Source organism: Phaethon aethereus (genome assembly GCF_964289735.1).
Source record: "Phaethon aethereus genome assembly, chromosome: 5".
Classification (NCBI taxonomy): domain Eukaryota; kingdom Metazoa; phylum Chordata; class Aves; order Phaethontiformes; family Phaethontidae; genus Phaethon; species Phaethon aethereus.
Window position 1 is genome coordinate 52,682,837 of NC_138579.1, and position 23,352 is coordinate 52,706,188.

The 23,352-nt window shown below is 43.7% G+C and overlaps 1 protein-coding gene across 1 annotated transcript in view; it reads left to right on the plus strand.

Moving 5' to 3' along the window:
• Positions 1-23,352, plus strand: part of TSPAN4 (tetraspanin 4) — a gene marked incomplete at its 3' end in the record, with an annotated part of 208,036 nt that overhangs the window by 178,656 nt on the left and 6,028 nt on the right. The window contains exon 4 of the mRNA XM_082000000.1: positions 11,602-11,703. Within this exon, the coding sequence (XP_081856126.1) occupies positions 11,602-11,703 (102 nt within the window). The remainder of the gene's footprint in view (positions 1-11,601; positions 11,704-23,352) is intronic.

Sequence of the window (23,352 nt, forward strand, 5' to 3'; positions counted from 1 at the left end):
CTGAGGTTATACTGATGGTTGTTAAGGACAAATGAAAGTGATTATCTTCCCCCTCCCAAAAAAGTAAAGAGGCTGAATACAGATATCCTGGGAATATTCTCAACGCAAGCACAAGTTTTGAAAGAATGTGCATTTCCCTTTTCTGCTGGCCTGCATTCAGTGTACGTGGGATTTCGATACATGAGCATAGCTCAGAGGAGTCTTTACAGCCTGGCACAGCTGTGGTCCTGTAGCCACTAGAGATCAAGGCATAATTACCGCTGACTGGGATGTGCAGGAAAGGAATGACTCTTACAGGACCACGTCTGGGGAAAAACTATTTGAGTGAGTAGGAGGGGTGGCACAGGAAGGAGACGAGGGCTTTGAGGATAGGTTGTGAGATCTGTGGGATATATCACAAAAAACATGCACTTCAGTGTTCACTCACTGAAATTCCTTCAACATGCTGGTGAGGCTTTTGTCACTCAAACTGCATAATGCCCAAGAAGAACAGACTTAATATCCTGGTAATTTATTTGCAGTGTCAGCCTTTTGTGTATGCAATTGATTTGATTTACCTGCCTAGTTTTAACCAGCCCTTTCCCCATGTTTGCTGCAGCATTCAAACTCTCTTGAAACAAGAAGCAGCAAGCCAAGAATTCATGTTTAAAGTTTTCATTCCTAGGTTCACTAAAAAGGAACAAGATTTAAGGTTTTTTTTAAGGACGTCTAGGACTATGTCACCGGGAAGTGTGTGTGCATGGGGTGCAATACAAGACAGAGAGCTGGATGTACGCATCCTCTTAAATATGCAGTCAGCTGTGCTATTGGCTTCATTCTGTATGCAAGCAAAGAATATGCATAGCTGCACCTTAAGATTTTGAGCCTGTATATCTGAGCTAGTTATGATGTACTTTATTTAAACAAGCTGGGGACTTGGTGCACAGGTTATTCAGCTGTTGCTGTGCATAAGAACAGATTAAACAGCAGTGGCCTCTATGGCTACAGAAAAGCGTATTTTCCTCTTATACCAGCAATGATAGGAAGCTAAATGTTCACTTTGTATGGAACAATGATAAAATGCCTGTCTCTCCCTTGGACTTCAAAGGAATCGTTTGGACAAAATCAGGTGCAGTTTGCTGAAAACATTTGAGTTTGCTCTTGCATGAAAAATTTTGAGTTGCAGAGCCTAGTGACTTATACTTGTGATCTCTTGCTTAAAACAAAGCGGCACAAAAGGTGCTGTTGGGATTCTTTGGCATTTTACTAGTCTGAATAGTATGGTAATGTTTCGGTGGCTCCTTTCTTGCAGCCTCAGCTGTCTGCTGCGTCAGGTGCCTTCATGCCTACTTTTGAGCACAAGCAGGTGCTTGTGGGCGGAAGACAGTGACTGAAACTGCAATTAATTGTATGCACAAACCATGGACCCAGGAAAAACTGATCTGAAAAACCCAAGTTCTTTGACTTTCTTATTAGCTTTTTGTTATAAAAACTACTGCAACTTCTTGGTTCTTGTGAGAGCACATGGGGGGATACTCTTTCTCTTATAGTTTTATCAGCTGCCTGCTCTAAGATGTGCTTGTCCTTCTTTTTGCTTCCCGATGAACCTCAGTTTTACCCTCTCAGTGCCAGGAGGGTTACTGACCCTTTCAGGTTAACTCCATTCCTTGTCTCAGATTCTTTACAGGGCTTCATGTCCCAGGTTGGCTTTGGTATTCAAATACCTACTCCAAATTATATTAATTTTAAGGCATGAGTTGGAGTCAGGTTATTCCTGTTTTACAAATAGAAAACTCAAACACAAGAGGAACAGTGACTTTTCAAGACTACATAGGAAGCCTATAGTAGAGCTGAAAGGTCTCACCTCAGTTGACCCAAGCCAGCGTATTCCAGAGATGTTCATTCTTCTTCCCAGTCCCAGACCGTTTCCCATGATCTTCTGTTCCTGTATTCTCTGCTTTTCCTCTGAAGTTACAAAGCCAGTGCCAGTGTATGTCTCTTGGTATCAAACACTGCTAGAGTGTTTGCCAATAAGCATTTCAACTAACTGAACGAAGTTTGAAAGATCTGTAAATGTTTGACTCCTGACTTAGACTTTTTCAGTCAAACTAGGAAAAGAGAATTCACTAAGCGGTTTGCTGTGTTTAAGAAGAAATTACCAAAAAAAAAATCTTAAGTCCTCGGGTTGTTTCACATTTGAGGAGGAAGTGAGAAAGAGAGAATCCCATAAAGCTGAGCAAAGCGTCCTGGAAATGCTGTGTAACACTGATGACACTGACAAGAAATTAGTATATTGTTGCTTAACTGCCAAACTTCAGCAAAACTCATGTAATGTCTCCTACTAACATCTCGCAAGATTTCCATTTATAGGCAGATGGTATAAGGAAGATTTCAGTGGTGAGGAGAGCACGTACTGCTCTCAGCTTCTTATAGGCAGGCTTGGGGACATCTCACTTGAAACAAGCCTTACCTGTTGGTACAATCAATCTCATCTCTTCTTAGCAGGCAAGAGGGTTCTCACAAATGACCTTATAGATTAGGCACTTTCTGTTTACATTCGATTTCCCACTCCCTGCTATTTGTAGAGAATGATTATGAAGGCATTCAATTAAAAGTTTTGCCCAGTGGGAAACAATTGGATATTTTGTCATTTCCTTACAGCCTGTCCCGTTCTGGTGGAGAGGCAGAGAGGTAGGGGAAGCAATCACCAGAAAGGTCAGGAATATTTACTTACCAATATTGAAACGCTGTTGAGAGGCTTTGTCCAGTTTAAGGGGTTTGTTGGGTGGAATTTTCATTCATGACGTGGTATGGAAGCACTGAGGCTTGAAATTAAAAGCCTACATTTACCTGCAGGTTAGAAAGCTGTGGATGCTGCTGGCATCCTCTGGCCTTTGCCTAAAGGCTATGCCAGAATATAGGTGACATCTCACACTGTCAGGAAGTTGAAAAGGAGTTAGTAAGGATCTCCCCAAGAGCCTTCTTTTGTCCTTTCTCACAGAGAGGATTACAGCAAAGCCACCTCAGTGTGCTGGGACAGTGGAAGGACTTTCTCTCTTCAGTATTGATATAACTTCAGTTTAATCAAAGTCTTTCATCATATTAGCTGTAAATATTGATAATACCAGTGTTCCGCACAGATACAACCTTCTTGTTTGCCCAAGAAGTTTTTCTCCAAAGCACTTTCTCCTCTTTATCAGCAGCAAAATTACAGGACTGGACTTCTCAGGGAGTAGTACTTGTCTTCCATTTCATGTCTTAACAATAAGTAGATAAACTCCAAAGTCTTTCATTTAGAGTGCGAGAGATCTGTTAAACCATCCCCAGAAACTGCGAAGGCTACTGCAGTCCCCCATCTGTCTGTAATACAGAGATGGAAATAATTATGATCCCCACTGGGTTTTTGCAACGCTTTCAGTGTGTCTATGTCTGTGCTAAGCACGGTTTTTGTGGTTGCTGATGTTACACAGTTTTTATCTCAGCCTCAGTTATTCCTAGGTTGTCTTATTCAAGGAGCAAGGTGGAGTCTGACAGCTCTTGGTCCCCTTGAAGGATACTGGCTTCTGCAGCTGGGCTTGTCGGCCGGCCAGCCAGCCACAATTCTTGGAGGCTCCAGATTTCCAAAGCAATGAGAGGACAAAGCTGACAGTAAAACAAACTTTACATGTGTCATGGTTTAGCCACAGCTGGCAACTAAGCACCACGCAGCCACTCGCTCACTCGTGGGTTGAGATAAAAACAGTTTAATAGGACAGAAAGAGAGAAGGAAACAACAATGATAACAACAATAATAATGGTGACAAAGGAATGTACAAGAACAAGTGATGCCCAATACAGCAATTGCTCACCACCCGGTGATCGATAGCCCATCTCCGGAATTGCCCCCCGGCCAACTCCAGTTTATGTACTGGGCATGACATTGTATGGTAGGGAATATCTCTTTGGCCAGCCCAGGTCAGCTGTCCTGGCTGTGTCCCCTCCCAGCTCCCTGTGCACCCCCAGCCTTCTTGCTAGCAGCCCAGCACGAGAAGCTGGATTGTCCTTGACTACTTAGCAACAGCTCAAAACATCAGCACCTTATCAACATTTTCTCATCCCAAATCCAAAACATAGCCTCACGCTAGCTTCTGTGAAGAAAACCAACTCTATCCTGGCTGAAACCAGGACAGTATCTACCCCTTATTCCATACCATTTATGTCATGCCTGGGTCCTACACTCTTCAATACTTTCCAGTTATTCATTATTACTCTTTGTGTCTTTCAATATATGTGCACAGATACCATTCTCTTAGTCCATGGGCCATCACTTTAAAATGTCTGTGGAGTTCATTCGGTCCATGACTCTGGGCTTCATCCATCATAGCAGTCTCTCAAGGCAGGGGAGATGGTATGTGGTGTTGGATTATTATCTGGCACTGTCCATGTCCATGATCTGCAGGTCGAAGATGTTGATCTTAAGGAAGTTGCTGGGTGCAAGCTCCTGAAGCCAGTTCTGGTTCCATCACCACTGCATGTTGCTCAGTTTCAGTAAAGCTCGTTCCTCATCAGTCTGGGTGATTCTTAGTGTAATACCAGTGATATGGTAGATAGCAACCATAGTAGTAATATCATACCGTATTGTGTAGCAATTAACATAATACAATTCAAATCATTGACTGTTTTCACCCAAAATCAAGTCTCCTTGAGGTACACATTGGACTTCTCCATCCTTCCGCATTACCTACCAAGTGCACCCAGGTCCCTGGGCAAAGGCAATCCCACGAACGGGTTTGCCTTTGCCTGAGGCAGGAGTAACCCAGACTGTCTTCCCCAGCATATTTCTCACATGCACCACAGGGACTTTATCCCCTTCTACAGTACGTAAAAGTTTTGATTGGGCAGGGCCGGCTCTATTAGTAGATCCTCTAGTGTTGACTAACCAGGTGGCTTTTGCTAAATGTTTATCCCAATGTTTGAATGTCCCGTCACCCATTGCTCTCAGTGTAGTCTTTAACAGTCCGTTGTATCGTTCAATTTTTCCGGACACTGGTGCATGATAGGGGATGTGATACACCCACTCAATGCCATGCTCTTTGGCCCAGGTGTCTATGAGGTTGTTTTGGAAATGAGTCCCATTGTCTGACTCAATTCTTTCAGGGGTGCCATGTCGCCCTAAGACTTGCTTTTCAAGGCCCAGGATGGTGTTCCGGGCGGTGGCATGGGGCACAGGATATGTTTCCAGCCATCCGGTGGTTGCTTCCACCATGGTAAGCACATAGCGCTTGCCTTGGCGAGTCTGTGGAAGTGTGATATAGTTAATCTGCCAGGCCTCCCCATATTCATATTTCAGCCATCGTCTTTCATACCAAAGGGGCTTTAACTGCTTGGCTTGTTTGATCACAACACATGTTTCATTGTCGTCAGATCCAGAGAACCTCTCTCCCCTTTGCATAGTGTTAAATAGAGCTCGGTAGGCATGGGCCAGGCCCCAGCACATTGCAATGATTTGTGTCTCCTTGGAGCTGCCAGGCTGACAGCATACTTCTTCCAAATATTCTGCTAGTTTATCAGGATTCTGCACTTGCTCGGGAGTGAAGTTCCAAAACACTGGAGGTGCCCACCGCCCCAGGCATTTGCCCATGCTGTTCCACACACCCTGCCATTCATAACTATCAAGCCTTGGGATAGATCTCTGGGTGATATTCTTAAATTGCTTGCTGACCTTAGACAAAACCGAAACAATGTTCCCCAGAAGTACCAGTAGAAGTATTTTAACAACCCAAGGATGTTCAAAATACTGAAAAGTTATTGTGATGAAGGAGGAAACGTTATGATAGAGGGTAGCAAAGGTACCATTCTGCATTTCCTCCATAAACAGCCTTTTGGAGGCAGAAGTATAATTGCTAATTGTCTCCACAAGATAATACCTGAAACACAGTAATGGCTTTAGTACAGAGCTCAGATACCACATTAAGCTCAAGGTCAGTGTCCTAAAAACAAATCTCACAGGCAAGACATTACTAATCATCGCAGAATACAGCAGCCTGCAGAAACCAACACCTATCTTTAACATGTACAGCAAAGATGAGACCATGATGCAAATCAAATAAACTGCTATCGTGACCTGCAACTGTTATTATCTCAAGCCCTTTGTGCCCCACGTTGGGCGCCAAAAAGGACTGTCGTGGTCTAGCCCCAGCCGGCAACTAAGCACCACGCAGCCGCTCGCTTGCTCCCCCCTCTCCCAGTGGGACGGGGGAGAGAATTGGAAAAAAACTCATGGGTTGAGATAAGAACAGTTTAATAGGACAGCAAAAGAGAAGGAAACAAACAATGATACAACAATAATAACACCGATAAAGGAATGTACAAGAACAAGTGATGCCCAATACAGCAATTGCTCACCACCCAGTGATCAATAGCCCGTCCCTGAGCAGCGATTCCCGCCCCCCGGCCAACTCCAGTTTATGTACTGGGCATGACGTCGTGTGGTAGGGAATATCTCTTTGGCCAGCCTGGGTCAGCTGTCCCGGCTGTGTCCCCTCCCAGCTCCCCGTGCATCCCCAGCCTCCTTGCTGGCAGCCCAGCACAAGAAACTGGACTGTCCTTGACTGCTCAGCAACAACCCAAAACATCAGCACGTTATCAACATTTTCTCATCCCAAATCCAAAACACAGTCTCACACCAGCTTCTGTGAAGAAAACCAGCTCTATCCTGGCTGAAACCAGGACAACATGTATATTGCTACATCTTTAGTTGTCTTGAATGAACAGGGATTAAGAAGGAACTGCTTTTTAATTCAGCCTGAATTAATGCACAAGCTTAAGTAAGATTTTTTTTTTTAAAAGGGATGTTTTGTCACAGCTGTAGTTTAGATGAGACTCAGATAGATCCCTGCCCATTATCTCTCACTGCGTCAGCTGCTTCCAGCCACTTTTCCTGACCTTTGTGGCAGTTTTGCTCCAGTCCTGCTGCATCTCTTGTAGCTTTCTCTTCTCTAGTTCAAATGCTAAGTTTCCTTCATTGCCTGAAACGCTCAGCACATGACTTGTCTGCCTTAGAGTAGTATATGTTTTTTAGAAAGCCTTTTAAATAGGACAATGAGAGATTTAAGAGCCACATTAGGGCCTAATTGGAAGTCAGTGAGAAAGTATTTGTGCTTATTGCAGTGGGAACGAGATCTTACCTTAGATAAAATGCTAATAATAAACATGACCCACTCTAAGAAGTGGTTCTCTTGCAGTTGTGGATTGTAGTGGATTACCACACTAAGTAACAGGTTGCGTTTGACTTGTGTTAGTAGAAAAAACACTGAAATATGATGGCGCTGATAAGCATGAGCAAACCTCCAACGTGTCTGAAGCCAGAAGTCATAGGAATTAACATGGAGGGGATGCCAGGTTGAAGCTTACACCCCCCATCTTTTGACCAATGAATCCCAAGGAGAAGAAGAATTCCTCTCTACTTCACTTCCAGATTGATAAAAGGTTCTTACTGCTTAACCTTTCAGAAACTCTTTCTTCTAAGGAAATCTCTGGTATTCCACAATACTAAAAATAGGCATCTCATTTAGAGTAACGGTTTGCATGCTGAGAGTTTTTATTATGCCTCATTGTGCTCCTTCACTAGATAGAGTTGTGCTTTGTGAAGGGCCTGGCTTGCGTAAGGGAGAACACAGCAGATTCAAATTGCAGAATATTTAATATAGTGCTTACAGTCCCTGTTTTGCGATAGACATTTTGCCTGGCTGAGGACTGGTAGCACAGAGACAAACAAGAGAAGCTGACAGATTTGTGAATGCTGGGTGGGATCAGTTGTCAGGAGACGTGATGAATCACTGTGGCGCAGCATTTCATTTTCAGAAAGATCATTTTCTGAAAAACTCAAATTGAAGGCAGAAGAGACAGCTGGGGGTGTTTTGTGAGTTTTCATTTAAATCAAATATACAATTAGAGTAAAGGCATATTGAAAAGTTCCTGCTATTCTAAAAACATTTTGAGGAAGAAACAAAATTGAGGTTAGCAGGAAACAATGACCTGCAGGAGCATTCGCCAGCTATGGTCCACAGATAGGTGTCGAGTTTTACTTACCCCTCTCTGGTCAAAGCCAGTAGGAATCATATGTCTAGAGCTTCAAGCAGTGCTTCAATTAGGGGAAAAAATACCCATCTTATAACCTTGTACACAGGTTATTCAAGCAGAGGTTAATGGCTTTTAATAGGACTGCACATAGACACTGAACTCGTCACAGCCTGATTGAGAGAAGTGGTCTTGTTTAATGTCATCTGTGCTCTTAGAAGTCCAAGGCTACTTCTCCATCAAGGCTGATTAATTCATGCAAGATAAGACATTAATAAAAAAGGCTTATGTAACTGGCTAGAAACAGGGGAGACACAGACAGTGGGGGACTTCATGCTGGTACCTCAGCTGCAGACAGGACACCAAAGGCCGATGCTGGCTTCCCCTTTCTCCTGGTGTCAAAGGGCCACAGACTCAGTTGTGCTGGACAAGGTTATTTCTAGGTTATGATGAAGGCGTTTTTGACCCTAGTGTAAGCAAACAGGAGAGTGTGAATGCTTTAAGGAGTAGCTGTGTGAAAAAGAGGTTTTAAATCAGCTGTTCTTCAGAGAATAGCGCTCTTCAGTGCATTTACAGTACACTTGGTTAGAAGATCAGTTAGAAACTTCAGTAAAGGAGAACTATGTAAAATCCTACATTTACAATCACTCAAATAAATATAAAGCTCTCTGTGTGTGTGTATCTATATGTATAAAACTGCGTGAGATTTCCAGATACCTTCCCATGTCAGTGGACATGAAATAAAAAATTAAAGAAATCTGGATGTGTTGTTTCACAGCATGTATATGCCTCTTTCAAAGTTGCAACCTGCATAGAGATGAGAGATAAGGAAGTGAAACACACACATGGCGTGGGATTGTAAAAAGCTTATATCCTCTTCCAAGCAAAATTCAAGCAGGCACTTTCTTTTTAAAACAACAAATAATAATGGGCCACACAATGTGCATGACTTGATGTTGAGGCCTTTTGAAATAGCAGTGAGAGAACTGGTCACATAGTGCCTGTTTTCTTGAGTTGAAGCACACGTAGACTAACAAAACTTTGTTCCTGATCTTGAAGTACTTTATAAATGTTGATCCTAAGTTCTTAAATTATTATTAAATTGTTGTTGTTATTATAGATCTTAAACAGTACATGAAAATTGCATTAACAAGGGAAGCCTGTGAGTCCTCGTAAAAGGGATGATCATGCTGAGCCACTGCATTGGTGTGCAAAGCAAAATCTGAGTAGGAAACGCAATCTTTGCATTTTCCATCCTTTTGGTAGTATGGCATTTGCCCTTCAGATAAGGTCAAATGAAACAGCAACGCTTATCTCCCTTGTTCCAGATTAGTGGTGATATGAACTGTACGCTGATATATAGTGCTCTCACTTTGCAGGGCAGATTTTCTCAGGTGTGATAAGTTAATTTTCCAAATAGACCTTTCTCTTTCATCTTCAAGGCAACAGAACTATTAGCTTAGATTTCTGTCCCCACCTGCCCTCAGCTGTTCCTCTTCACCTTGGTCGCTTTCTGAATAACAGTTTTTCAACAATTAATTTACCTCACTACCTCTGTGGGACACTAACTAAATTTTGAAGCCTCTGTCAGACTAACAACACAACCGTGCCCTTCCACCCCAATTGATGGCTCTGCTTGAGACCACAGCACGTCCAGTTGAGACACAGGGAGTTGAGGATAAGTGAAGAGCTGAAACCAACTTCAATCTAATTCTTAAATGAATGCTAGGAATCCCCCACACATATAAGTTTAGAATTTATTACCTATAATTTTCTCAACTAATTCCAAATTTAGTGATAACTTTCAGCTCTGGTTTTCTCTTCTAATTAACATACCAGTGACTATGTATAATCTCTGCATAAAGTCAAAAGCAGCTTACATGATGATTACAGTGGGAGCAGAGTACCTACTGCTCAAGATAGTCATCCACGAGAAAGAGCTTGCATGAGGTGCTGAGATTAACTTTCTTTAATCTTTCTTGTACTGTCCCAGAGCTATTTTATTAGTGGCTCAGCTTGGTAAACTTTTGGGAAAGAAACAAAAGAATTGGAGAGACCAAGTACAACCCTTTGCACATAGAGCAGAGATTTCTTGTGTTGAGGTCATATTTTTTCATTGTTGACTTTACATTTACCCCATAATAATTACGATGTGTTGAAAATTCCTCTTTTAAACTGTGGAAAATGCTTTGCATCCACTTTTTTTTTCCAAGAGTAAATTAAAACAATTCTGACTGAACAAAGCAGAAAAAAAATCCAAGTGTATGGTAGAAGCAGAATACCTTTGTTCCCTCTGTTAATTCAAAATGAACATTGGTTACTTCCTTTTAGACCTCCCTCAGCTGGAATGAGTAGCATCAGAGCGACAGTCACTAGAGAATACACCATGTCTGTCTGTTCTTCAATATGGAAGAGAATATGTATTAACTTAGACTGTCCCCATGAAGTGAGCTGTGAATTCAATTTTAGTTTTCTTTCTGACTGTTGCAGCAAAAAAATCTTGGAGTGGCACTGTATTTTGCAGTCAGATTTATAGTAAATTGATGGAGAAGAAAATGGGACAGGTCTGCTCACCCTTCTTGCTATACCTCTAATGTTGTACAGACCACTAACACTGGCAAGCACCCAGGGGAGGGGGGAATGTACGGGCATATTTGAGCAGAACTATTCAGTGCTTATCATTTACAACAGAAAGATCAGGTTAAACTGTGAATATCCATTTATTGTTTACTTCCTTTTTGGGGTTTGCTTGATTCTATAGAAAATGTGTATGTATGGTTAGACTGGGAGAGAGGCACTTGCAATAATTTAGGATACTACCTGCTGGTGACCAGTGGATCCAACAACAGCCTGCCTTACCAGCAGAGACTCTCAACAAGAAAGCACCATCTTCAATTGCAAAAGCCTCTAAAACAGGACTTTGTACTTTCATTAAATCAATAAAAATGCATTTATTTAAGAGCAGCTCCATTTAGTAACTAAATTCTTAAATCCTGTCTGTCCTGAATTTTGGATAGCTCATTCCTTGCTGCTTTGATGTAACTATGTCCATCCTGCTGTAAGAAGTGGGGTACCCTGGCTGATATAATGAATACAGTTTAGAGTACCAGTACAACATTAATGCCACTGTTAATCTCCCAGGAAGCATATGGAAGATGCTGAGGGGTACTTGGTCACAATTAAAGGTACTAAGCTAAAAGGAAATGCTGTGGGTAGATGAATGTTCTCATAGATAGGCCTCATTTGCAAAAAATGAGTGATTAAACTGAATCCAGTCTCTCTATACTTTGGTGGTTAAGTGAGAAAAGAAAAAATGATCTGGAGGTCTGTGATGGAAAACATGAACATTAACTCAGAACAGGAACTCCTCACGTTCTTTACAAAATGTAGATACCTGTAATAGATACCAGCTCTACTGGAGAAAGGCTTTAGGAAATGTCAGTTAACTTTTTATTTATTTCAATATAGGACTGTTGTCCAACGTCTCCCTGCTCCATGCACTTTGATTCTGAAATGTGGTACTCGGCAAATTTTCAGTTTTGTGTCTTTTGTTCTTGGTTTTAGATTGACAAGTATGCTCAGCGGGATCTGAAGAAAGGGCTTCATTTGTATGGGACAGATGGAAATATTGGCCTAACTAATGCATGGAGCATCATTCAAACAGATGTAAGTCTGAGTAGTTTTTTTACTTCCTCTTTACCCTCTGGGATCTGTAACAGCATGTTCTGGGTGTGAACCCAATTAAACCTCCAGATCCCAAGCCAATCTTTTCCTCCCACCCAGTCAACACATTAGCAACTAAACTCTCTGCCTTTTGTAACAAATGGTAATATTTATGTATTTCTCCTTTCACCAGGACAGCTTGTTTCTTTTAACAATTTATATTATGTTGACACCTAAATATCATGTAGTTCTGTGTTGCGTGGAGAGTGAAGGAGATGGTGAGACAGGAAACAAGCAGTACCTTCTCTTTAAAGTCAAAGGGACAGCTTATATTGGAATGAAGAGCAGTAGTGTAATAACAAAGAACTACTTCATCCCCTTTTCATTTCTGTCCTGTCTCCTTTTGTTGCTTTCCATATTGTTGGTTTCCACTAGTGTAGTCAAAATGGAAACTGGCCATGGTGTTTACAACCTCCTCCTACTGTCAATACAATTTTTTCTAGCAGAATTCAATCATCGTCCATCACTGATGGGCTGGGAATGCCTTTTGCTATGTTGCCACTGCTGTTGCATCCTTCTGATTCTTTGACAGCACTTTGCAAGTGTTTGTCTTGTAGACGGGTGAACACTATAGCTGGCTTCCTCCTTTTGTCCTTGTCTGGCTTGCTGAGGAAACACCATCACTGACATTAAGGTTTATTAGCTCTGTCCTTCTCTTTTCATGTTCAGTTCAATCAGTTCTCTTGGAGGTGATCTTTCCAATTTGATTTTCTCTGCTTCTTGAATGAGAAAAAGTGCTCCAACTTTTCTTCTGCTTTAGGAAGAAACACTTGGCTTCACTCAAAAAGTCTTGCATAGGTTTCTCAAATTTTCGTCCAGACATGCTAGTGCGGTTACAGACAGGCAGAGCTTTAGTCTTGCCTCTGATGTCTTAAATTGGCCAAAGATGGTAACCTCTCCCAATGCTTCCAAGATTATATGAACTATTTGAGATGATGGGTGGGCTACCTACCACATTCTGATATGATAAACCTGCTCATATACCCTTTACTTCCTCTATTGCCATTTGGGCTGAAATCCTGAATGTCTCTTAGTCTGGTAGTGTCAAGATTCACGTGTACTCTTCTGTATGATACAAGATAAAAACAGCAGGCTGCTAAGAAAAGGTCTGAGAAATTAAAAATTTGGGGTCACTAACAGAACAAAAGAACTGGTTGGCCAAATTCTATGTGCATCTTTGGGGCTGTGGGAGCTGCCTGTATTGAGTGCAGTAGGTTGACAGCAACAGTACTGTGTGTGAAAGACGAACACTCAGGTCCAGCAAACAAGGTGATAAGCTTTCCAGTCCTGCATCCTAACAACTGCATGTGGAAGGTTCTTTCAGTTACCTTTAAAAGGCCTCAGCATCTTGCAGTATTGTTAGTATTTTTCTCTTCCAATACTATGATCAAATATGAGAAGGCATCAATTACTGACAGGAGAAATGCATTTTGTGGTGCTACCCCAAGATTAAGCCATGTAAAATACATTTTTTTTAATATCATTGCTTATATCAAACATCATTAGAAGTTTTACTCTTTTACACTAACTTAACTCTGCTTAGTAAAAATGTAGTAATAATTACTAATATTAAGATGTTTGTAGTAAATATTAATCTGATTTCAGTGACACTCCAAGAACTGGTAAAAGCATATAGAAAAGGTCGGGCAAAAAGCATCATTTGGAGGACTTATGGGATATAAACCCCATGCTTCTGCTCCCCTTTCTGTAAAGTAGGTGTTGTAACAATATATACTACATCTAGGTCACCTAGTCACATTTTTTCAAGATGTTCACAAGTTGTATTGGATTCAGAAAAGATGTAAAAGAACAATGAGAATTTTGGAAATTTGCATTATGGTGAGAAATATTAAAAGCTTTATATAGCCAGGAAAATATGAAGTAGTAATGTGATTGCAGTCCTTAAAAAAGAGCAGGAAGGGAAAAGGGTTTTGAAAGAAAAGGGCTCTGTAATTGATGCAAGAGCTAAAAATTCAAGATACAGGTATCTGGTGGTAGGATGCCGTTGTACGTCAGGATGGTGGATTTTTTTTCTCTGAAGTCAAGACAGGGCTTTTGTCTAAAAGAAATTGTCTTCTTCAGTGACAAGCCTGGGTTTCAGGCAGGACTCAATAGTCTGTGGTCTGTGTAGTGCTACAAATCATGCTCGATTGTCTTAATGATTCCTTTGGCCTTGAAACCTATTACAATTTAAAAGATTGTCTTATAAGTTTCAGATGAAACTAATGTTAGCTAGGTCTTAGGAGCCCAAAACATAATAGGAAAGTGCCATCTCACAAGCCATGGTCCATCACTCTCTTTTCTAACATGGCAACTATGAAATTACCATGTGCTGTCTTGGCAGTACCAGAGTGTTAAAGTCTCCATGCTCCCTGTGCTGGGCACAGAGGAGAAAAGCAAAGAGCTCCCACAGATCCATTTTTACCGCTCTGCACAATTGGTTTTCACATGTATCTTTCAAAACTATCAGGAATAGACCATTGCAGTGGTACACTGAAGGCAATCCCAGCATGGTTAATTATATAAAACATTTTGCAGTTGAATAGTGCTATGTAAATGCCAAGTATTATTTTTGTGTTCAGTGATAATCTTTATCCCTTACATCTCTAATCAGTAGAGTGTAATCACTGATAGGAGGATTAGGCAATGCAGGGGACTTTCTGAAAGTGAAGTCCTAACCAGGGCTTGCTGGCTCCTAAGAGACAGCTCTTGAACCCCGCCCCCCCTCCCATTAGAGCTAATCATGTTGCTATACAGGCCAATGTCTCAGCACTGGCTTTTCTAATAGAGCCAGTAGACATCACTCATTGGTTGAGCTATGGGCCATGTCTGTACATGGATGGAAAACAGCAGCCTTAGTAAAAAACACGACAGTAACAGAAATCATAATGACTCCTTCTCCCTTGTCCTCTCTGCATTCACACTCCTTTCTTTGCAAAACTGTTTTTTAGAGCTTGAGCAGAAGGATGGCACCGTGGTTAAAGTAGGAGGCTCAGACATGAGGGATCTAAGTTCTGGCATAGTTCTTCATTTCTCCAACTATTTGCTTAGATAGAGACCATACCCACCCAGAGTTCAGTACGTACAACTGTGTATGGGAACTTTTGCTTAAAGAAGGGGGGAAAACATTTTTCCAGATTTCTGTGGGACTGGCCAATCACAAATCGGAGGGGAGTTTTGACCAGGAGTATGGCTATCCAGTGCACACACAGTGACTTGTGAGTGGTGATTACTGAATTTCTTCAAGTGTGAAAGGCCTGAGCACCTTTTTAGGGGGGGCTTTCTTCTCTGAAGTCTTTGTGCCTTGAGAAATGGTTTTCCTCTTTTTAACAGAAGCATACAATTCCTAAGTAACTGTGAACAAGGGAAAAACAGGGTCCATCAGACCCGTCTTTAAGGAGGAAGTTGCAGTTTTGGTCCATGACTGATCTGTTCAGATTACCAATAAAGGACTTGGGTTGAGCTGCATACATGCAACACGTTAGAGGAAAAGCACTAGACTCATTTTGCAATCATATTAAGCCTCTAGGTCAGGGAGCTGTTTCAAATTAGAACATTTTATTGATTTCTTTTTAATACCTCCAGCTAACCAAACTCACAGCCTTTCTCAATAACATTTCAAACCTTAGACGGATCAGAAACACAAGCGACTTGTGTGTGTCATGACTGAAGACTACAAAAGCTTACAAAGTGATTTTAAACATGACTAAAATTCTAATAATTTCAGATGTAAGTTACCCTGAACTGCATTACACTCCTTACCAACCAGGACTGGTTAAAGTTACAGGTGGATATCATTAGGAAATGAGAAATAGGCATTAATTTTTAAAATGTTGCTTCATCCCCAGCATCTTTGTGATCAATATTTGAACACTTCTCCTTTTAACTAACCAGGGCAGCAATTTGAGAGGCACGCAGAAAACACATTACCTTCACTAAAGTGAGCAAATTCAGCTCACTTTTACTGCTGTGTAATGCCTTTCATGTCTATTCAGACCACTGTAACTGAGAAAAAAATTTGGCCCACCTCCTTCTACCCCAGTCATTGATTCTGTTAGATCAAACCATACTTTAGGATTACTGCTAAAGTAATCCAAACTACCCATTAAACATGATTTTAGAATAAAACTATCTCATTCACCACTTTTTACAGTGATGGAGGAAAAAGGCGTATAAAAGGCACTCTACCCTGACCCAACTTCTCTGTCACATTCACAAAACCATAAAACCAGGAATTGCTAAAACCTGTCTGCAGCAAGGATTGGGTGTCTGTTTATTTTAATGGAATCATAGAATGGTTTGGGTTGGAAAGGACCTTCAAAGGTCATCCAGTCTAAACCCCCTGCAATGAGCAGGGACATCTTCAACTAGATCAGGTTGCTCAGAGGCCCGTCCAACCTGAACTTGAATGTTTTCAGGGATGGGGCAACTACCACCACTCTGGGCAACCTGTGCCAGTGTTGCACCACCCTCGTTGTGAAAAATTTGTTTGGTATATCTAGTCTAAATATACCCTTTTCTAGTTTAAAACCATTATCCCTTGTCCTATATCACTACATGGCCTTGTAAAAAGTCCCTCTCCAGCTTTCATATAGGCCCCCTTCAGGTATTGGAAGGCTGCTATAAGGTCTCCCCAGAGCCTTCTCTTCTCCAGGCTGAACAATGCCAACTCTCTCAGCCTGTCCTTCGAGCAGAGCTGTTCCATCCCTCTGATCATTTTTGTGGCCCTCCTCTGGACCCACTCCAGCAGGTCCGTGTCTTTCTTGTGCTGAGGGCTCCAGAGCTGGATGCAGTACTCCAGGTGGGGTCTCACCAGACTGCAGTAAAGGGGCAGAATCACCTCCTTTGACCTGCTGGCCACACTTCTTTTGATGCAGCCCAGGATGTGGTTGGCCTTCTGGGCTGCGAGTGCACAGGACCTGCCTTTCATGACCCCATGCTGGCTGGGCCTGATCCCTTGGTTGTCCTGCACATGCCCTGTGAGCACCCTCAAGATGAACCACTCCATAATCTTCCCTGGTATAGGTATAGGCCTGTAGTTCCCAGGATCCTATTTCCAGCCTTTCTTGTAGATGGGTGTCCCATTGGCAAGCCTCCAGTCATCTGGGACCTCCCTTGTTAACCAGGAGTGCTGATAAATGATGGAGAGTGGCTTGGCAAGCTCCTCCACCAGCTCTCTCAGTACTCTTGGGTGGATCCCATCAGGCCCCATAGACTTGTGGGTATCCAGGTGGCTTAGCAGGTCCTTAACTGTTTCCTGCTGGATTATGAAGAGTTTATTGTGCTCTCCATCCCTGTCTTCCAGCTCAGGGGGCTGAATACCCTGTGGATACCTGGTCTGGCTATTAAGGACTGAGGCAAAGAAGGCATTAGGTACCTCAGCCTTATCCTCATTATCCTCATCCTTGGTGACAATGTTCCTCCGCATATCCAGTAAGGGATGGAGATTCTCCTTGCCTCTCTTTTGGTTGTTAATATATTTTTAAAAGCATGTTTTGTTATCCTTTACGACCGTGGCCAGATTGAGTTTTAGCTGGGCTTTTGCCATTTGAATTTTGTCTCTGCTTGACCTAACGAGATCCTTGGACTCTTCTTGAGTTGCCTGCCCCTTCTTCCACAGGTGATAAACTCTCCTCTTTTCCCTGAATCCCAGCAAAATCTCCCTGTTCAGCCAGGCTGGTCATCCTCACCGCCAGCTCGTCTTATGGCACACGGGGACTGCCTGCTCCGATGCCTTTAAGATTTCCTTCTTGAAGACTGTCCAGCCTTCCTGGACCCTTTTGCCCTTCAGGACAGTCTCCCAAGGGACTCCCTCGACCAGTGACCTGAACAGGCTGAAGTCTGCCCTCCGGAAGTCCACAGTAGCAGTTTTGCTGACCCCTCTCCTTACTTCACTCAGAATTGAGAATTCTATCATGTCACGGTCGCTAAGCCCAGGCTGGCCTCCGACCATCACATCTCCCACTAGTCCTTCTCTGTTTGTAAACAGCAGGACAAGCAAGGCACCTCCCTTCGTAGGCTCACGTACCAGCTGTGTCAGCAAGTTATCTTCCACACACTCCAGGAACCTCCTAGACTGTTTCCTCTCTGCTGTGTTATACTTCCAGCAGATGTCCGGTAGATTGAAGTCCCCCACAAGAACAAGGGCCAGCAAATGCAAGACTTCTGCCAGTTGCTTATAGAACGTTTCATCTGCCTCTTCATCCTGGTTAGGTAGTCTATAACAGACTCCCAGAAGGATATCTGCCTCATTGGCCTTCCTCCTCTTCCTTACCCATAAGCACTCGACTTGGTCATCACAATAGTTGGTTTCTATACAATCAAAACACTCCCTAACATACAGAGCCACCCCACTGTCTCTCCTTCCATGCATATCCCTTATGAAGAGCTTATAGCCATCCATTGCAGCACTCCAGTCATGAGAAGCATCCCACCATGTTTCTGTGATGGCAACTACATCATAGCTGTCCTGCTGCACAACGGCTTCCAGCTCCTCCTGTTTGCTGCCCATGCTGTGTGCATTGGTGTAGATGCACTTGAGCTGGGCTATTCATTTCACCCCCAACTCCAGCACGCCACCCCTAGGCTCATCTCTAGTGAGCCTGGTTTTATCCTCTTCCCCCTTCAAATTTGGTCACTACATCATAGAAGGTCACTAGGTTGGTCAAGCAGGACTTGCCCTTGGTGAAGCCCTCGAATCACCTCCCTGGCGTCCATGTGCCTTAGCATAGCTTCTAGGAAGATCTGTTCCATGATCTTCCCAGCCACAGAGGTGAGGGTGACGGGTCGATAGTTCCCAGGGTCCTCCTTGCTACCTTTTTTAAAAATGGGTGCAATGTTTCCCTTTTTCCAGTCTCCAGGGACTTCACCTGTCTGCCAGGACTTTTCAAATATCATGGAGAGTGGCTTGGCAACTACATCAGCCAATTCCCTCAGGACTCTGGCATGCATCTCGTCGGGTCCCATAGCTTTGTGCATGTTCAGGTTCCTCAGGTAGTCAGGAACCTGATCTTCTCTTACAGTGAGAAGGACTTTGCTCCTCCAGTCCCTGCCTTGAGGTCCATCCACTTGAGAGGTGTGGGAAGAGAGACTGCCAGTGAAGACTGAGGCAGAGAAGTCATTGAGTACCTCAGCCTTCTCCTCATCTGTTGTTGCCAGTTTGCCAGTTTTGCTCATCAAGGGAGGTATATTTTCTTTGACCTTCCTTTCCTGGCTGACATACCAGAAGACATGAAGAAGTCCTTCTTACTATTCTTTGCATCCTTTGCCAAGTTCAGCTCTAGCCACGCCTTGGCCTTCCTGACCCCATGCCTACACAACTGGGCAGCGTCCTTGTACTCTTCCCAGGGTACCTGTCCCTGCTTCCACTGCCTGTGCATTTCCTTCTTGCCCTTTAGTTTGACCAGCAGATCCTGACTCATCCATGCTGGTCTCTTCCTGTAGGAGGAAGAAGTTATCCTCAATGCATTCCAGGACTCTCCTGGATTGTTTATAGCTTGCTGTGCTGCTTTTCCAGCAGATGTTGGAGTGGTTGAAGTCCCCCAGCAGGACAAGAGCCTGCAAGCGCCATGCCTCCTGTAGCTGGAGTGAGAAGGCTTTGTCAATAGACTCCCCGTGATCGGAGGGCCTGTAGTAGACACCAACCACAAGACCTTTGTGTCCTCTTTGTTGCCTCGGTCTCTGATTCTTACCTATAAGCTTTCAGCCTGCTTGTGGCTATTTTTCAGACAGCTGTTTGCACTCTATCCCTTTCTTGATGCAGAGGGCAATGTGTCCACCCTTCCTTCTTCCTCTGTCCCTTCTGAACAGCCTGTAGCCATCAATAGGCACACTGCAGTCGTGGGATTCGTCCCACCAAGTTTCAGTATTGGAAACCAGGTCATAGCTTTCTAGCAGCACTGTGGCTTCCAGCTGCTCCTGTTTGTTGCCCTTGCTGCATGCATTGGTGTAGAGGCACTTCAGCTGGGCTGTCGGCTGTGTCACCCTCTTAGAGGAACACCACTTAGTTTCTTTGAGGTCTTTTGCTAGTGCAACAGGCCGAGGGGCCTCGTTAGCACCCCATCCCTCTAGCCTTGGTGTGTCATCCCACAGCTCATTATGGGTACGCCTGATACTATCCCCCTTCCCCTTCAAGCCTAGTTTAAAGCCTTGTCAATAAGCTCCGCTAACTTGCGAGCAAGGACCCTCTTCCCCTTTTGAAAAAGGTGAATCCCATCTGATACCAGCAAGCCATAGGCATCCTGTCCCAGCCTGGCTGATTTTGCAGGAATTTGGCAAAGAAAATAAGGCCTACTTAGCCTTCAATACTGGGATTGCCTGTAAAACACATACAAGAATGCAAATCCTTAATATTTCTACTGTGCTAAGATAGAAACTTTATGTTTAGCAGTAATTATCAGCCCTAGATACCCCGTGCTAGAGCAGCAGTTAAGCTATTTGCAAGCAGTGCATTCCATAAATACAGCACAGAGACCTCAGTGCTGTTTGGTGCTGCTTGGCTGGGAAAAGCACTCCTCAACAGCACGACCTTTGATTGCGTCGCTGTGTTGAGCAGCCCCTGCAGGTCCTGAGCTCTTGGGAACCTTCAGAACTTCAGAACCCCACAAGTAATGAATAGGGGAGTGATTTATGTCTCTCTAACAAAGGAGGGGAAAAAAATGTGTTGTGCCATCTCGGGAGACAGAGCCTCCCACATGAAACATGTGAAACAAACAGCAGTATGTTGTCAGTATTCCTGGAAATGTTCACCAGCAGGAGCTTCGATACGCAGAGGCATTTGACAAGCTTTTGCTTGTTTGAGCAACTCTGCCAAACACTGTACAAATGTCCCCAGAACTATTACCCGCTTGTCACCTTATGCTGTAAGTACCTGCATTTGTTCATGCGGGCAGGCACAATTGCATCTAATCCTGCATGCTCTGTCGCGGCTGCAAGCCCTAGGATCAAGTGACTCAAGGTGTCCAAGTCAAGGTGTCTTAAACTTACTGCTATTCAAGACAGTAGCTGACATTTTTAAAAGATTACCCCTTTTTAAAGTGTGTTAGTCTGGGTACCCCAGAATAAGCACTATTAGATTGTAATTGTTTCTGTGGTGGGTTGACCTTGGCTAAATGCCAGGTGCCCACCTAAGCCGCTCTATCAGTCCTGCTCCTATAATGCTTCCTATAACGAAAAGCTTATGGGTCGAGATAAGGACAGGGAGAGATTATTCAGCTATCGTCATGGGCAAAACAGACTCCACTTGGGGAAATTAATTTAATTTATTGCCAATCAAAATTTGAGTAGGATAATGAGAAATAAGACCAAATTTTAAAACACCTTCCCCTCACCCCTCCCTTCTTCCTGAGCTCAGCTTTGCTCCCGATTTCTCTAACACTCCCCCACCGAAGTGGCAGAGGGGGATGGGGAATGGGGGTTGAGATCAGTTCATCACACATTGTCTCTGCCACTCCTTCCTCCTCAAGGGAAGGGCTCCTCACGCTCTTCCCCTGCTCCAGAGTGGGGTCCCTCCCATGGGAGACAGTTCTCCACAAAATTCTCCAGTGTGAGTCCTTCCCACAGGCTGCAGTTCTTCATGAACTGCTCCAGCCTGGGTCCCTTCCATAGGGTGCCATCCTTCAGGAACAGACTGCTCCAAGCATGGGTCCCCTGTGGTGTCACAAGTCCTGCCAGCAAACCTGCTCCAGTGTGGGCTTCTCTCTCCACAGGTCCACAGGTTCTGCCAGGAGCTTGCTCCAGCGTGGGCTTCCCACAGGGTCGCAGCCTCCTTCAGGCATCCACCTGCTCTGGCGTGGGGTCCTCCCTGGGCTGCAGGTGTATGTCTGCTCCAGCGTGGAGCTCCATGGGCTGCAGGGGCACAGCCGGCCTCACCATGGTGTTCACCACGGGCTGCAGGGGAATCTCTGCTGTGGCGCCTGGAGCACGTCCTCCCCCTCCTTCTTCACTGACCTTGGTGTCTGTAGAGTTGTTTCTCTCACATCTTCTCACTCCTCTCTCCAGCTGCAAATGCTGTGTGCCAGGTTTTTTTCCCTGTCTCAAATATGTTATCCCAGAGGCACTACCACCATCACTGATGGGCTCGGTCTCGGCCAGTGGTGGGTCCATCTTGGAGCCGGCTGGCATTGGCTCTTGTTAGACACGGGGGAAGCTTCTAGCAGCTTTTCACAGAAGCCACCCCTGCAACCCCTACTGCTGCCAAAATCTTGCCATGCAAATGCAGTACAGTTTCTAAAAACTAAGTGTATTGTTCCCTGATGAAACTAGGAACAGAACTAATCAATTAGGTGACATTGTCTAATTTTATCACTTAACTAGTGAAGGGAACAAGACAGGACTGTAAATGTGACCAAAAAATGAATGTGGTTGTAGCAAGAACAAGGTCTGCAATTGCTTCATGACAGTCAGGCAGTTTAACTTCCTGGCATTGGCAGAACATCAGGCTTTGTGAAAGAACATGAAGACTGGTATAACTGGCTGCAACAGGCTGCTGGTGACAGAAATTTTCCTTCATGTGACCTGAGCTTTCTCCATCCTCCAAGTGTAGGACTGTCTCCAACTATCCTTGCTCAGAAACCTTGTAAATTTTAAACATCGCTCTTAAATCTAAAAGGACTCTAAAAAATCCTCTTACTTTGCTCTTTGTCCTCAATATTCCCCTTTCTTCTCATAGTCCCTCATCTCCCTCAACAATTTAGCTACTTATCGTTCAGCTTCATGCACACAGGATAAATCAGTCACTTGTCACATGATGCAAAACCACTGCCACACTCTGTCTTCTCTACTTGGGCCTCCATAATGAAATCTCTGACTTTTCTGAGCTCTCAGCTTACCCATCTTTTTGGTTTCTAGCTGGACCCCTTTGCTGAATCTATACTGGTGACCCATTCTGTCCCACTGCTGCTTGTTTCCTTGTTCTTACCTCTTTGACCCACTGCCATGGGTCAGTGCCTCTGCTCCCTAGAGGTGCCTTTCACTGGAATTGGTCTTCATTGAACGTTGCTCACTCACTTGCTCATGCACTCTCTGGTCTCTGTGCTGTTAGTACTCTTCTGTATTTGTCACCTCCTTCTCCTTTAGGATTGTGCATCATCTGCTGCTTAATTCCATTGCTTATCCTTCCTTTGTCTTTCAAAGACGTGACGTGTCTTCCAGTCCCAAGACTATTGATCCTCATGCTACTTCATTATTTTTTACCCTTGATCTTTTCTTAGCCCTTTCTCCCATTGCTGGGACTGCCTTGTCTGCCAGAAGTGGCAGGCAACTATCAATATTTAATCCTCTGCTCTTGTGCAATACACAGAAGATTCGTGTGGGCAGCCAATGTGTGTCCAACTGCAGCTTGTCTTTGCAACTGCATCCCCTTCTATTTCCACCTTCTGGCTTACGCAAAAGTTTGACTCTTTGGAGTCACAACCCTAGAACATGGCCTAGCCATGTTCTGCTTCACAGGCTCCATCGGAACAGCTGTCCTCAACCTGTTAGTGAGCCCTTAAGTACAAAACCCGTACTTCATCTCCTTAGTCTGTCAGACTTTGACACCCTCAGCCATTGCAATATTATGGGAAGAAGGAGTCTAGTTCTGATTTATGCAAA